Raw genomic sequence first — 15,526 nt, forward strand, 5'->3', positions numbered from 1 at the left:
TCCTCCTCCTCCTCCTCCTCCTCCTCCTTCTTCTTCTTCTTCTTCTTCTTCTTCTTCTTCTTTCTCTCTCTCTCTCTCTCTCTCTCTCTCTCTCTCTCTCTCTCTCTCTCTCTCTCTCTCTCATTTTTGGGTACTGAGATTGAACCCAGAGTGTTTTTCCTTTGAGCTATACTCTCAGCCCTTTGTATTTTTTATTTTGCAATGGGGTCTTGCTAAGTTGTTGAGGCTGGCTGCAAACCTGTGAGTCTCCTGTCTCAGCCTCCCAAGTATTGGAATTACAGGAATACACTACTGTACGCAGCCTCATTTTACTATCTTAAAAGGATAATATATTAGAATTTTGGCGGTTCTGTATATAACTTAAAATGACTATGAAGCCCAACTACTAAGAAATGCAACTGTAACTGAAATGGACTTCATTGTTCAAGTCCCCATTTGTACAGATGCTCAAAAGCTTTAACTGGTCAACTCAAGCCATTCCAGTGACTCCAGTGTACACATTTGGGATCAACTATCTGGACAGACTCATGATGCCCCCCCCCCCACTCTACAACAGTGTTTCATTGGTTCTTTCTGACATCTTTCAGGAAAAGCCTCCAAGACCACACGTCCATCACAGCTGTTTTCTCTGGGCTCCCTCCCACCTCTTAGGCTGCCATCCCTGCTGCAGGGTGGGCGGGAAGCAGAGACCAGGTGGCATGCAGGTCCCTCCTCTACCTTTCACACAGGTCCCAGTACACTTTGCACAAGGCCTGGCTCTGAGGAATTGGTGGCACACACTTATAATCCCAGTACTTGGGAGGCTGAGACAGGAGGATGGCAGGTTTGAGGCCAGCCTCAGCAATTTAGCAAAACCCTGTTTCAAAATTAAAAAAAAATAAAAAAATAAAAAGGGTTAGGAGTACAGCTCAGAGGTTGAATGCCTCTGGGTTGAACACCAAGTACCAAAATGAAGGGTGGGCTTGTGGGTTTGTGGGGTAGACGGGGCCACACACCAGTTGGTGTGGCTGTGACACCCTTCACAGCGTCCCCAGAAGCAGGGGAGCCCATAGGAAGCTCTGTCACTCACACAGATGTCCAAGCTTGCACCCTGAATGTCCTCTCCCATTTCAGCATCAGCGATCCCTTCATTTTCAACATGTGCAGCAAAGACAGGTCCTCGGATCACTACTCCTGCCAGTGCCATGCCTACGCTGTCCTCAGGGAGCTGCGGCAGGCTCGCTTCCTCCTGCAGGTATGCGGGCGAGGGGCAGGGGAGGGAAGTCGGCCACATGGTCCAGGCTCCATCCACGACACACCTCCGCAGCCCCTCTTGGCACCTGTGCACAGCATGGAGCCCGTGAGATGCTGTGCTTCCTGGGGCTTGTGTTGGGCCCGGCTCAGAGTCCTGGGCCCCACTACACTCCCTCCAGCCTAGGTCATGAGCACTGGACCGTGCTGGGACCCACTGTCACTGAAGATTCAGCCTCTTTGCAGAGAAACCTTGGAGGTTTAGGAGTAGAGGGCAGGGTGGTCTCTTGTGTCACCAGGGAACTGAGAGTCTATAGCTCCCTCAGCTGCTCTGACCACTGACACTGGATCCCTCCTGTGACTCTCCTGTTTTTCTTTTCTTTTCTTTTTTATTTTTGCGGGTCTGGGGATGGAACCCAGGGGCATTTGACCTCCGAGCTATACCCCCAGCCCTATTTTTTATTCTTTATTTTGAAACAGGGTCTCACTAAGTTGCAGAGGGCCTCACTAAGTGGCTGAAGCTGTCCATGAACCGTGATCCTCCGGTCTCAGCCTCCCAAATGCTGGGATTACAAGCGTGAGCCACCACGCCCGCTGACTTTCCTGTTTTACGACCCAGCATTCACCTAACTCGGAGTGTCTGATTATTTTCTAGGCTGATGGCTTAGGGACCTGCTGACAGTCGCCTCCTATCAGGGACTCCCAGCGCTTCCCTCACTGTTTATGGGGTTTTCCCAGGCCCTGAAGGGAGGTGGCGACTCCCTTCAAAGGAAGAGTTGTGCCCCTACTTCCCCTTTCTATCCCACGCATAAAGGGACTCCATTAGAACCTCACCTCAGTGGAGGCTAAGGAGGAAGGAGGACTCCAGGTCCCCAGTGGCCTTCCTCAGCCCCACCTCCGCAGTTGCAAAGACAGCCCCACCCAGGGCTCCAGGACAAGCAGAGCAAGAGGAGGCCAGAGACCTGTAGGCAGAGAGGAAGAGCCGGGACCCCTCCTTTACCCTCTCTGCAGGGTCCAGGTCAGCTCAGAGGCCAGCAAGGGGAGTCACTTAATTAGGCCTCCTCTCCTAAATTTATTTTCGGCACGTGTACTTTCATTCATTGTGTCAACCTCCTGTTTGTTCTCTGAAGCAAAGCTCATGGAGGCCTTTCAGGAGAGTAAATTCTAGAAAGTTCCATTTGCCTCGTTGACCAGAGTCCAGCCAGCTGCATGGGACTGAGGCTTCTAATGAGCCTGCTTCCTCCTCACTGCTACTTCCGCTCACAGAGCAGCTGGTTCTCCTTAGGCCTGACTTACTAGGAGGCGGGGCCTGGAGCTCGGAGCCCCCTGGCTCCTCCAGGAGCCTCCCGGCCTCCTGGCCTTCTGCACAGGGGGGCCACGTCTGGTCATTCATACCAGGACAGTGTAGTGCCGAGCACATTTTGGAGCACACGGTAGGCACGCAAGGCTAGCCTGTGCGCGTGTGTCTGTGTGTGATAGATCTTGGCACATAGGTTCACAGAGGTCTCTCTCCCCAGTGAACCGTGATTGCTTCCAGATGGTTGTTTGCGTGGTGGGGGTGGAGGCCAGAAGCGGGAGGCGCCTGTTGGCCAAGTGGGAGGGTCAGAGGGCGGAGCTTGGCCCTGGGCTCTCCCAGGAGGGGAGCGGCCCGGGCGAGCTGCGGCCTCCAAAGCTTCAGCTGCCTTTTCAATTTGAACATTTTTTTCTTTGTAAGAACCTGAAGCTCTTATTGCCACTAGCAGAGCTGGAGGGGTTGCACTCTATAAAAACCTCCCCTCTGCTCAGGAGTCTTATTGAACATGGAAAATTCACTTCTAGCCACATAGGAGCAGGACATGACTGATGGGGTACAACCCGTCCTTGAGTCTGACCTTCCGTGTCCAGGCCACCCCTCTCCCTGGCCCTCCCCCCAGCCCTGGGACTTCTCTCTCCACGACCCCATCTTCCATCCCTGGGGTGTAACCCATGTGTGGATTCACCATATCCCTTATTCCAAGTCTATTATTTACATAGTTTGGAATAGAAGGGAAGGGAGGAAGGAAGGAGAAGGGGAGGGGGGGAAAGAAAGAAAATGGTGTCGATTTTATTTAAGCATCAATAGCAGCACTGCTTCCTCAGTGTGGCCACAGCAAGATGGCATGATGGCGTGGCAAAATGGGCTGGGCAAGCTCCCCATGCCTCTCAAGTCCACAGATGAGTGCGCACTTAGAGAATTGCTCCCATTCCTCCAGCTTCCTGGAGTTTCCTGGGAGGTGACCCCTGTTGCAGAATCCAAGCCCATGACCCGGAAGTGAAAGTGCCCTGAGGGTGCACCTGGCATGCTCTCTCTCTGCTCCTTGTTCCTGGGACTGGGGCTTCTGCCAAAGGGGTGGCGGCCAAGGGCCCTGCTCTCCCACCCCCTCTGCAAAGCCCTCCAGGGTCCCAGTCCCCCAGGAAGATCAGAAAGACTGAGAAAGCAGAGTTGCCCATCACAGAAATCCACGTGACCCAGAACCAGCAGCTGCCACCCAAGGCTAGCTTTGTCTCAGGAAACATCAGGCATAATAAAAGGGATTTCTCTTCATAGGACATCGCCCTGGAGATCTTTTTCAAAAATGGATACTCCAAGTTTCTCGTGTTCTACAATGGGGATCGAAGTAAAGCTATCAAAAGGTAAAGAATTGAAAATTCTACTTCTGAAGAAACTGATCCTGAATCCAGAGTGAATCAGCTCTGCTTTCTGGGAAAGTGCTCCCTACCCACAGCAAGCAGGATTTAAGCTAAGCACAAGGAAGAACTTCCTGCCCACAGACCTGTTGAATCCTAGGAAAAAGAATAGACAAAAGACAGACAAGCTCCTCCCCTAAATCCTGGGAAGCATGCTGTATTTTCACAGACTGAAGTGGTTTTAGGACAGCACTGAGTGAACAGAGGAAAAAAAAAAATAGTACAGAAACACCCTATTTGAGAAACTGGTTGTTTTATGTGCTTTCCAGAATGTTCTGGCTTTATTTTCTAATTTTCCAAGTAATTTTTGTTGGCTTAATCTTTCTTTTTGATCCTGATTGCCAATTTTAGTCGTTCCAATTTTGTATTTCATTGGAAAGAATTCCAAACAACTGATTTCCCACTTGAATACTCAACATCTTTTTTTCTTAAAGAGGAAAGCCTGCTGTTTCAGCCCAGTACCTCTTTTTCCAACTAGATGAATCAACTTAAGAAATGCAAGACAGTGTCTAAAAAATTCTTCTCCTTCTCCTTCTCCTTCTCCTTCTCCTTCTCCTTCTCCTTCTCCTTCTCCTTCTCCTTCTCCTTCTTCTTCTTCTTGGTGGTACCTGGGATCCGGGGATAGAACCCTTCTATCCCCAGGCCACATTCCCAGACCTATTTTATATTTTATTTGGAAACAGGGTCTCTTAAGCCAGTGATGCTGGCTTCAAACTTGCGCTATCCTCCTGTCCCTGCCTCTCAAGTGCGGGGATTACAAGCGTGTGCCACCACGCCTGGCTAAATTCTTTTAAATTTCATTTTTATTTTTTTGGTACTGGGGATTGGCCCAATGGCATTCTTGGAGCTACACCCTCCAACCATTTTTAAATTTTTTATTTTGAAACAGGGTCTCTCTGACGTTGAGGGTCTCCCTAATTTGCCAGGAACCTGCAATCCTCCTGCCTCAGCCTCCCAAGTACTGGGATTACAGGGATGAGCCACCACCCCCGGCTTGCAGTGTCTAAATTCTTAATACTTTTATAAATAATTAGAAAGGACAGAAAGGAAGGTAGGGTTCTGGTTATGAACAGGCCACATGGAGGCTGGCATGTCGTGCTCCTCTTTGGGTGGGGAGTTCAGAGGTGAGCTCATCCTCACCCCACCCCTGGGAGCTTAGTTTTACAACCAGAGGCCCCAGCCTTGCTTTCCTGTGATGCTGGCCAGTGAGCAGCATCAGGCCCAGACGCTGCAGCTAGAGAACAGGGCCAGTGAGTAAAGAGCTTCTGTCCAGGGCTGGACCTGCCTTCGTTGACCCAGGTGGAACGTCAGACCAGTTTCTGCCAAGGACTGCTCTTAGATCACCTCTTGAAACTGTCTTCATGATCCATTTTAGACTAAATGGAATAAGCATACCTGCCATGTAGAACCCAATTCCTTCCCCCTTTTGATTTGTGGGTATAAAACAGTTTCTTACAGTTAAACTATAAGTCTTATACATCCAGAGGTGTTGGTCAACTTTCTGTCACTATAACAAAATACTTGGGGTACTCAACTTATAATGAGAAAAGACTTACTTGGGCTTACAACTCTGGAGGTTCTAGTCCATACTCAATTGGCCTTATTCCTTTGGGCCTGTGGTGGGGCAGCACGTGATGGCAGCAGTGTGACAAAAACTATTCAACCAGTGGTGGGTGGGATATAAAAGAGAGCAGGAGGATGGGCCATACCTTTTAAGGACATTCCCCCAATGACCTAAAGACCTCTCTCAAAGGTCCCACTACCTCCCAATGGCACTTGGGACCATACTGCTACCACATGGGCCTTTGGGGACATTTAAGCTTCAAACTATAGCCTAACATGTCCTAACATAAACTCCAAAGCCACACCCCACTAGGCTCAAAGAGCCTTAAGTTAAGGTGGCATTTGTCCCCATAGTGGCACCTTGGAATGAGCATCAGAAATTGTCAAAACCGAACACAGAATGGTTGAGTGTCTGGGCCAGAGATGGTCCCCTGAACATAGTGCCTTCATCCCTGTCCTTACTGCCAGCATTATTATGATGGCTGGACTCTGCAGTGACAGGGGTGGCGAGGAAAGCCTCGGAGACAACAGGCCTGGTACTCATGGCCCCAAGGCAAGAGTGAGCTCACTTCTTGCCTGGTTCCAGAAATGTCTCTGTTGTTGTTGTTGGTTGTGGTGGTGGTGGTGGTGGGGATTGGCTCTGTTGATAAAATTATTCATCTCTTTCTTCAGCTTTTGCTCTTTTCAACCTGGCTTGAAGGGGAGAGGTGTCACGGAGGACCCCCTCAATCTAAGGTAAGGCCTCACGGGCTCTCCGCCCGGTGCTGGCTGTGCTTTGGTTGTCTTCTTTTGTCTCTGTGGTCTTCATGTCTTACTCTAAAGAGTCATGCAAAAAGCATGTCCATCTGTTTCTCTTTTTTTTTTTTCTATTATCTGTGCTTTTTCCTCTCCCTTCTCTAACATCCTTAGTCAGACTCCTGAAATTCTTCCTCCAGTTAACCTCTGTGAAGAGACCTGTGAAAGTCCCGCTTGCCCTGTGCCATTTTCAGACCCACCTGGCAGCAAGTGGCCCTGGCTGGTGGTGAGGCAGGCTGCCTATGGGGTGTCAGCCCAGGGCCAGGCCCTCAGGGATGCTTTTGAGCCACCCAGGTCTGTCCCTCTCATAATGAGAGTTTCTGGATTCTCATAAGCTAAATTACTTCAGGTTAAGCATTTTTGTCAGAAAATCAGAAATGCTTTAAAATCTTGCCAGGTGTGGTGGCGCACGCTTGTAATCCCCGTGCTTGGGAGGTAGAGACAGGAGGATTGCGCAGGTTCAAAGCCAGCCGCGCGCGCAGGCTTAGGAGATCCTGTTTCCAAATAAAAATGTAAAAATAGGTCTTGGAGTGTAGCCCGGAGGTAGAAGGGCTTCCAGGAACCCCAGTACCACCAAAAAAAAAAAAAAAAGAAAGAAAAAGAAAAAAAATCTGAAACTTTTTGAGCACAAAGTGAAAAATTCTATTGTGACTTCATGTAACAGGTTGTTGTCAAAGGGCAGATGCACTAAAAAATATAACATTGTCTTTGAGCTATATGTATAAGGTGTACATGAAATGACCATTGAACTTGGCAACATGGGAGTCACAGATGATATTCAACAGACTAGGATGAAGGTCTTGGCAGGACTTGGGTCCCATCATCAAGATATCTTCTTATGTCTATGCAAATATTCTAAAACAATTTTTAAAATTCTTAAATCTGAGTTATTCCTGGTTCCAAATATTTTGGATAAGAGATGCTTGGTCTGTAAATGATGATACGTAAATCAGATAGTGATTTACAAGTCTATGGTGTGGAGCATCTTCTCAGAAAAGAAAACACTTTGAACCTCTTCCCAGGGCCCCCTAACAGGCGCTCATTTCTCTAGAGGCCAATTCTGGGTCAGTGGATATTTTTATTTCAGTTTGGAATCAGAATAAAAGAAAGCGGTTACTGGTTTTCTCCAGGGGTGTGTGGAAACAGGACAGGAGGTGTGCCTCCAGAATGATATGCAGAATATTTATGAACAAGGAATGGGCCTCACCAACTTATTCAGGATTATTTATCAATAGCTTGTGTTATGTGGTGTCTGGTGTTTGACAGGGCAACAAGCAAAATAGCCACAAATCCTCCATCCATATTGAGTTTCCATTATGGAGAGGACAGACATAAAACAATTGAACTGAGTGAACTATAAAGCATATTAGACAATAAATGTGGGTATAAGAAATGAAGCAAATGGGGGTGGACATTGGACTCTTAGCTGGGGTAATGAGGAAAGCCTTTATCAAGAAAACAATATTTGAATAAAGAACATTTGAATGGAAAAGAATGGGAAACTAGTTATGCAGGTAACCAGGAAAGAGTATAGCATGAGAAGAACTTGTCTAGGGATTGATTGTCTGAGGGGCTTCAAGAAAGAGTTTGTGCAATCAATGGGGCATATGGTAATGATATGGTAATGGTGTTGGCTTTTACTCTGACTAAATGGGAAGCATTGGGGATTTGGGGGCAGAGCAATAAGTGTGACCTAATTTATATGTGAAAATAATCACCTTGGATGCTCTGCCAAGAACAAACACAGTAGGTCAAGGGCAAAGGGTCAGTGGCCAGGAGGCCTTTGCACCCAGGTGAGAGTGGGCAGCTGGCTTGAGTGGGGAAGGCAGCAGCAAAGGTGGGGAGAGTGGCCAAGTTTGTTGTGTGTTTTGAAGGCATGTCTGATGGAATTAGATGACAAATCAAGTGTGAGGTGTGTGTGTTGCAGAGAGGACTTAAATGACAAGTCCAAGAATTTAGACCAGGACTCTTCGAAAATGAAATGGGAACAGCCAGAAAGAGCTCTGTGGGGCCGTGTTGGATATCAGGGGCTTGGCTTTGGGCATGTGGATTCTGAGATGCCTCACATCACAGGAGGAGGGCATCCTGCTGTCCACTTAATTTGGAGTTTAAGGGAGAGGCCCAGGTGAGATATAAGGGATATAGTACTTAAAGCCATGAGCTGGACCTGGATCGCCAGGTGAATGCATGTGGGAAACAGGTCGAGGAGATGCCCTGGGCACACTGGCCTGCAGAGGGGAAGAACTGGGGAGCAGTGGCTGGAGAGATGGGGAAGGAGTAGCTACAAAGGCAACAGCACCTCAGGTGTGGAAGACACTCTGGAAGCCAGGTAGAATGTTTCAAGGTCACAGTGGTCAAATGTTATTGATAGGCCAAGTCAGATAAGAACCGAATACCTTGGCAGTATGGGAGTCGTGGATGACCTTTGATAGGCCAATCACAATGACAGTGGCTGCCCCCAGAGGATCCCTGTTGTGTCCTGCATTTGACAGATTGGGAGGAAGTCAAAGGCATGGTGCAGGCACTGTGGTCACCGGTAGTGGCATGGCGGTACCAACCGTAATGGACACAGTTCAGTGGTCTAACCTGACTCCAGCCCTAAGAGCCCGTCATCTGAGTCCCCCACCCCTGGCAATTGCATGTCCTTTCCATGTGAGCCTTGTTAGCCCCACTAGAAGGGCTCAGTGCCATTTCTCAGTGCACTGGTAGTCAGCCATTGCAGACTGACCAAAGCAAGATAGGCTTCATCACCTCACATATCTCAAGACTCATGGTTCCAGGCATGGCTGGATCTCCAGGCCCAAGAAGACATGCAGGAAGCCATGTCCGTCTTCTAAACGAGGACTTCCCTTGGACCGGCTCCGTTCCGGGCAGGCTTACTCAGCTCGATGATGTTGATATACCCCAGGCTGATAACCAATCACATAGGAATTCCCATATACTCCACATATATTCCATTCAGGCCATTTTTAACAACAAAAAGTCCCCCAAACTGAGTTTCTTTTTCTCAGATTAGGCCACATGCTCATCCTAGAACCAGTAAGATGATTTCTTTGGCTAGATCTGAGTGATAGGCCCACCCAACTCCTCAGGTGAGTTCTACCCAACAACCTGGAGCAAACCGAGGGGAGTAGGGCTCCCTAAGAGAATCGAGGTTCTGTTACTATAAGAGGAATGGACACTGGCATCAACAAAGGCATGATGTCCACACACCGCTTCCTACAGAGGGAGCTCCCTGGTGCTCACTGCCTACGCCTCTGTCTTTCCTTTCTGAAATGATGCTATGTCAGTGGTGACACAGAATAATTCCTGGATTCCCAGTCTGTGCAGCTCAACCTCTTATAAATATGCCATGAAATGTCTTTCAGCAGCTCCATGGCTGCTTCTATGGCTGTGAGAAGCACTGTGTCTATTCCTCACCTATTGTCCTCAGAGTCCTAGGGCTCCTACTGCAGATAGAGAAGGCAGATACAGGGGCAGAAGGAAGAACACAGAGGAGCTGGACCTTGACGGTGGGGGTCCCCAGAGAAATGATTGCCAGTGGCGGGAAGAGAATTCTCTGTTTTTGGAGATGAGCCCTCACTTATTTATAGGTGGCAATAATGCTGTGTACCAACCTGCAGATAGAGGACAGCTGATTTTATCTGTATTTTGATTGTCTTTTCTGGCATGACCGTCTGAGCCCACTGGGGCAGGATCTGCCAGGGTCAGTGTGCAACATCCCTAGCACAGTCCAGCCCCACCCCGTTATGGAGACACTTGGACAAAGCTTCCAAGTTTAACTGGGAACAGTGTGTGGTACCCCCGAGTTTAGAATGAAACTCATTCTAAAGTTTATTATTTCTTTGTAAGTTACCTTTGAGAAGTAATTAAAGACAAGGAATTAAAAAAAAAATCATAAGAAGCTATGAAATTTCCACAAGAGACTCTTCCATGATAATCAATTACAGGCCCAAGGTATCACTTTAAGCAGCATGGTAGCTAAAAATCAAGTACCCTTTACCTCCATAATTTCTCCTTTAGCCTCATTCTCCAGAGATCAGTGCCCTTGACTGAGAAGCTAAGAATGTTTGACATGCACCATTGCTTTGACAAAGATGGCTTCAGTTCAACTGAGCAAAGGAGCATGGCTGTTGGGTTTCTTGGTGATGGGTAGCCCTGGAAGGCACATAGCGGAAGGTAGCACTTTTTATTCCCCTGAATCTGCAGAGAGACCAACTCAGAATGAGTGAGAACCAACGTCCCAGCATTTAAGGGTTTCTCCCTCAGTTGGCTCAGTGGGCCCTGAACAACAGGACTGTGGGATTCCTCCTGAGTCATGTGAGGCTCTTGGTTTTGGCTCCAGCCTAGGTTACTCTTTGTTTTCCTTGATGCACTATGTTCGTGTCTTGACCCAACTGCATCCTTGGCCTTGACCTTAGATCTCTTCCAAGGCAAAGCCTGTCTCAAGCCTTGATTCTACAGCAAGCCCGCCTGCTCTTCCAGCACTCCCCAGCCACATGGCTTCACAGCTTGCACCATCCCACACCACCATGGGATTGGGGGGGGGGCAGGAGTGTGAAAGTCCAGCTGTGGTAAAGAATCAACCTGCTAATTCAGTAGTCCCCACCCCATTGCTACCTGTGCCAGCCATCTCTAGAAAGCCAAGGACATAGACAGAGAAGTTATGCATTTTCTTTTTATTTCAGTAATGCTCTCAGGAATCTGCAAGAGTAAGGTCAACCCATGCGCCCTTCAAGTAATCCAATCCTCCATTATAGGCACATGTTAAGTAACTATTGTTATATAATTTTGCATAACATAATTGTTACATATTGTTCAATTTCAAAAGCAAGGCGTTTACATTAGAGTAGTCTGGTGAGCCAAGGGTAAGATGTTCTTTTTCTTGAAATGCTTAAATTCTGCAGGCTGGTTGAAGGATGGCAGCTCAAGGCTGACTGGCTGTGGTCAAGTCTCACTTTAGTGACTGATAAATAATTAGCACTGGGCAAATGTGCAAGAATTTGATTATCATTGCATCTAGGCTGCAAGTTTAATTTTTTAAAAAATTAATTATTTTAGCATAACCATAGATTTACAGGAATGTGCAAAACAGTAGAGCGACCCCATGCACCCTTCAAGTAACCCAGCCCTCCACGATAGGCACACGTTAAGTAACTATTGTTGTGTAATTTTACATAAGTGTTATATATTGTTTAATTTCAAATACAGGGCATGTACACTGGTACATGAATGTGTATGGCTCTGTCGTTTCACTACACGTGCGGATTCGTGGCAACACCACCATAAACATCAGGCACGGTTACTTTATCGCCACAAACATATCTCTGCGCTTCCACTCTATCTCTTGTGCTACCTGCCGTTCCCGACCAGCCTTAACTCGTGGAAACTGATGAGCTTCTCTGTCATTTTGTCATTTACAGAACATTTTCTAAATGGAGCCAGAGAGTGTTTAATCTTGGCAGAGTTGCCCTTTTAAACTCAGAATAATGCCGTTGAGATACATCTGAGTGGTATTGGCCTTTCTCATTGCTGAGTTCTAGTCTGCGATATGAATGTACTAGACTTGGTTTAACCATTTGTTCATCGGGGGGACATTTGGTTGTTTCCAATTTGGAGCTGTTACAAATAAAGTTGACCGTTTACATTTAATGTAATTATTGAATGTTAGGACATAGTTTTTTCCTGTTGTTTATTTTTGTTTTCTTTTTTCTGCCTACCTATGCATAAACACAATTTGCTAAAATTCCACTTTAAGTTATTTATAGTATGTTTGACTATATTTCTATATCTAAATATGTTGTATACATTTACCTACTTGAGATATCTCATTATACATATGCCACTTCTCACAGGCTTCTGGTGTCCAGATTTCACCAGTTTGAGTCAAATATAGAGACTCTTAAGTATCTAAATAGATACCTCTTAAATCTTAGCATCTTATCTCTGCCTATAAAAATATACGTCTATAATTTCCCTAGACATTCCCTCTACATACACTTAAAAAAGCCACATCACAAATTTTCCCAAGTCATTTTCACATAGAAGTATCCTAAGACAGCAGGAGATGAAGTGATTGACAAGGAGGATCAGTGGCTCAGGCAGCACTGGGAAACCTGCCTTCCAGAAGTTTCCCATGCCTCTCTCCGAATCTTTGAATTCAGGGTTTCTCCTCTTCTGAGTCAGGTGCTTCTGTTTGCTGATCAGCCTTCGTGTTTTTAGCATGCGATTCCTTGGAACTATGTGGAACCTGCAACCTAGGGAATAGAGACACAGAGGCTGAGACAACTGTGGCATCCAGACCCAGGTCCATCTTGGGGCAGAGATGGGCTCTATAGCTTCAGTGCTTTTCTTAACCTCTCTTCTTTGCTGGTCTCTTTTGAATAGTTGAGGAGGTAATACTAACTCTACAGAAAGTATCTCAGCAGAGAAGCAACTGAAATGGACAGGATACAAGCCTGGAGTGATGGCACACATCTATAATTTCAGTACTTGTGAGGCTAAGACAGGAGGATCACAGAATCTAGTGTGATGTGGGACACTGCCCAGGTTGGCATTTCAACTTTAAGCTGCAAGAACTCTGGTTCTTGGAGAGAACCCAGGAATATGAGTGTGTTCTCCATGCTGCCCCCTGTAGGTACATGGCAGCCATTGCATTTAAAGGTGGTATAAGCCAGTGGTACTCCATGTAATGGAGGGGAAATACCAACTGAGCTTGAATGGAAAGATAGGGGAGGAGGAAGACTGAACTTGATTAATGAGGGTCTACATCCGAATATGTGTAAAATTATGAATATGGCATGGTTACCCTGGACAATCATTGGTGGGAGGGGGGAAGGGAAAACAGGGGCAGGGCGGGGGAGAGGGCACCAAGTATAGTTTAAATGTATACCATTTATGTTCAATAAAAAATTAAAAAATTAAAAATAAAGGTGGTATAAGTCCCACTTTACAGAGGAGGGAACCAAAGGAGATGGCAAGTGAAGCAGAGCTGTCACGGACTTCATCTCTCCTGTTCCAGAATCTCTGGGTTTTTCTACGCCAGGCTGGCCCTTCACAATGTATATTCCCAACAGTGACTTATAGTTAGGTATATGCATAAAAACAACTATCTGTGAATGCTTTAAATTGTGGTTACAGTGGAGGTGGTGATGCAGGCCTGTAATCTCAGTATTTAGGAGGCTGATACAGGAGGTGTAAGGCCAGCCTCAACAATTTAGTGAGACACTGTTTCAAAATAAAACAAAAAAGGGTTGGGGATGTAGCACAGTTATAGAGTACCTCTGAGTTCAATCTCCAGTACTATGAGAGAGGGAGGGAGGGAGGGGGAGAGAGAGAGAAAAAGAGAGAGAGGGAGAAAGAGAGGGGAACTACTTATGGTTATAAAGATACATGAATCTGAACTTTTAAGGTCCCCAGACTATGATGTTGGTCCCCATCTTTGGGTCCCGGATGCTACCTTCCAATCTAAACACTCTGTTCATCTCTGTGGCCTGGCATTGTCCTCACCACAGACCAGTGCCATCTGTTCTCCTGCTATCCTATGGGACTGCTGCCCTTTGAAGCCAAGATCCTAAACATTCCTATAGAACCAGTTCCACATCTGGGGCTGGCAGTGGATCCAGAAACACTAGTGATCAGGAGAGTAAGAGAGCTGGCAGCCTAAGCAACCCGAACCTCGGGCAGGAGGCAGGAAAATTCTGGGGCAGAATGACTGTGCCTGGTGGGTGTGTGCATGCAGAGAAGAGAGAAATGTGTGACCCTTGAATCAACTAAAGGACAAGCAGAGGAGGCGGGGAAGGTGTCATGGCGTGATGGAAGGGCCGTTGCAGTAACAGCCTCGATTTGCTATGGATGCAGCCCACTTGCCCCTCCTCTCCCACCTTCTCCCCTGGCCTCAAGGTCAGGGTCCCACCCAGGTCACCTCCAGTCTTCCTGGGACTCCTTGGCTGTGGAGTTGGGCAAGACCAGATTGGAAAAGATGACCTTCTTTGATGTGGATGAGGCTGTGCCCTTCAGCTTGTTTATCTTTTCCCGGGCGAGCTGGCATTTGCGCAGGCAAGGCCCGCACAGGTCCTTCTCCTCCACCAGGTACAGGTTCTCCAGCCTCTTAATGGAGTCTAGGAATTTGTTCGACTCCTCTTCTGTCGACAAGGGATTTCGTTTTGTGTTGAGCTTCTTCAGCTTGGGGAGCCTGGAGATGCTCTTCGGGATGGCGTTCAGCAAGTTGTCATTGAGCCCTACTTCATGGAGCTCCTTCAGGGTACCCAGCGTGTTGGGCACACTGTCCAGGTGGTTGAGGCCCAGGTTCAGGGTGCGGATGTTCTTGAGTTGGGCCAGTTCTTCCGGCAGCCCGCTAGAGGTCAGCTTGTTGTTGCTGACGTTGAGGTAGTGCAGCGTGGTTATCTGGCCAATGGACGCGGGCAGTTTGTCAATGTAGTTGCTGTGCAGGTCCAGCCAGCGCAGGTTCTTGAACTTGGAGATGGACTCAGGGATCCTCTTGATGAGGTTGCGGCTGAGGTCAAGCTCATCCACATCACTGAGTCGCAGGATACACTTGGGAAAGGTGGTGAGCCCCATCTTGCTCAGGTCAAGGCGCTTTTTCCCATCAAAAGTAATTTTGATACAATTTTTGGCTACCTTGAGGGTGATCCTGCCCTTGGGACCTTTTCCGCCTTTAACCATGTTCTTTTAGTGAAGAAGTGTGTTTGAAGAATGTTTTTCTGATTGTATGTTGATAAATTTGAGAAAGAAGTTCTTTGCAACAGCTAGAAGACAGGCGCTGATGAGACAGAAAAAAAAAATCTAGTTAGGAGAGGACACAGGGTCACCAGACTCCCCCCATGTCATGTACTTTGCTCCCTAAAAGATCTAAAAGAGAGAAATAGGAGAGTAGAGAGGACCAGAACATCAGCAGAAGCGGCCCACCCAAAGGTCTTCGACAATTAAGCGCTGCCTTCAGATGTCAATTTGTGCAGATGTTAAATGGCAGGTGCAGGGCTGGCCTGAAGGATGCTTAGTGCCCTGCAGTATCCTGATGACTTATGAATGCCCCATTGTCCTGGGCTTTGACAAGTACCCCTGACCCCAGGGGTGTGTGTGTGTGTGTGTGTGTGTGTGTGTGTGTGTGTGTGTTTGGCTGTCACTTCCCGAATCTAGAGTTGCCTTAGAAATTCCAGTTCTGCTGTTAACAATGTTCTTAAATTCTCAGTCCTTAGTTTTCTCATTTGTA

General features: G+C 47.3%; 2 protein-coding genes across 2 annotated transcripts in view; one reads left to right on the forward strand and one right to left on the reverse strand.

Annotated features, from left to right (window-relative positions):
• The window catches only part of WDFY4 (WDFY family member 4), a gene marked incomplete at both ends in the record, with an annotated part of 274,912 nt that overhangs the window by 198,563 nt on the left and 60,823 nt on the right, over positions 1-15,526 (forward strand). Inside the window, 3 exons of the mRNA XM_080694795.1 lie at positions 1,114-1,234; positions 3,797-3,882; positions 6,172-6,234. Coding sequence (XP_080550921.1) covers positions 1,114-1,234; positions 3,797-3,882; positions 6,172-6,234 — 270 coding nt within the window. The remainder of the gene's footprint in view (positions 1-1,113; positions 1,235-3,796; positions 3,883-6,171; positions 6,235-15,526) is intronic.
• On the reverse strand, positions 14,215-14,979 carry LRRC18 (leucine rich repeat containing 18; the record flags this gene model as incomplete). Its single annotated transcript, XM_080694360.1, has 1 exon — positions 14,215-14,979. One exon carries the CDS (start codon positions 14,977-14,979, stop codon positions 14,215-14,217), a length of 765 nt encoding a protein of 254 aa, XP_080550486.1.

This window comes from Muscardinus avellanarius, assembly GCF_963383645.1.
Source record: "Muscardinus avellanarius genome assembly, chromosome: 4".
In the NCBI taxonomy this organism is placed as follows: domain Eukaryota; kingdom Metazoa; phylum Chordata; class Mammalia; order Rodentia; family Gliridae; genus Muscardinus; species Muscardinus avellanarius.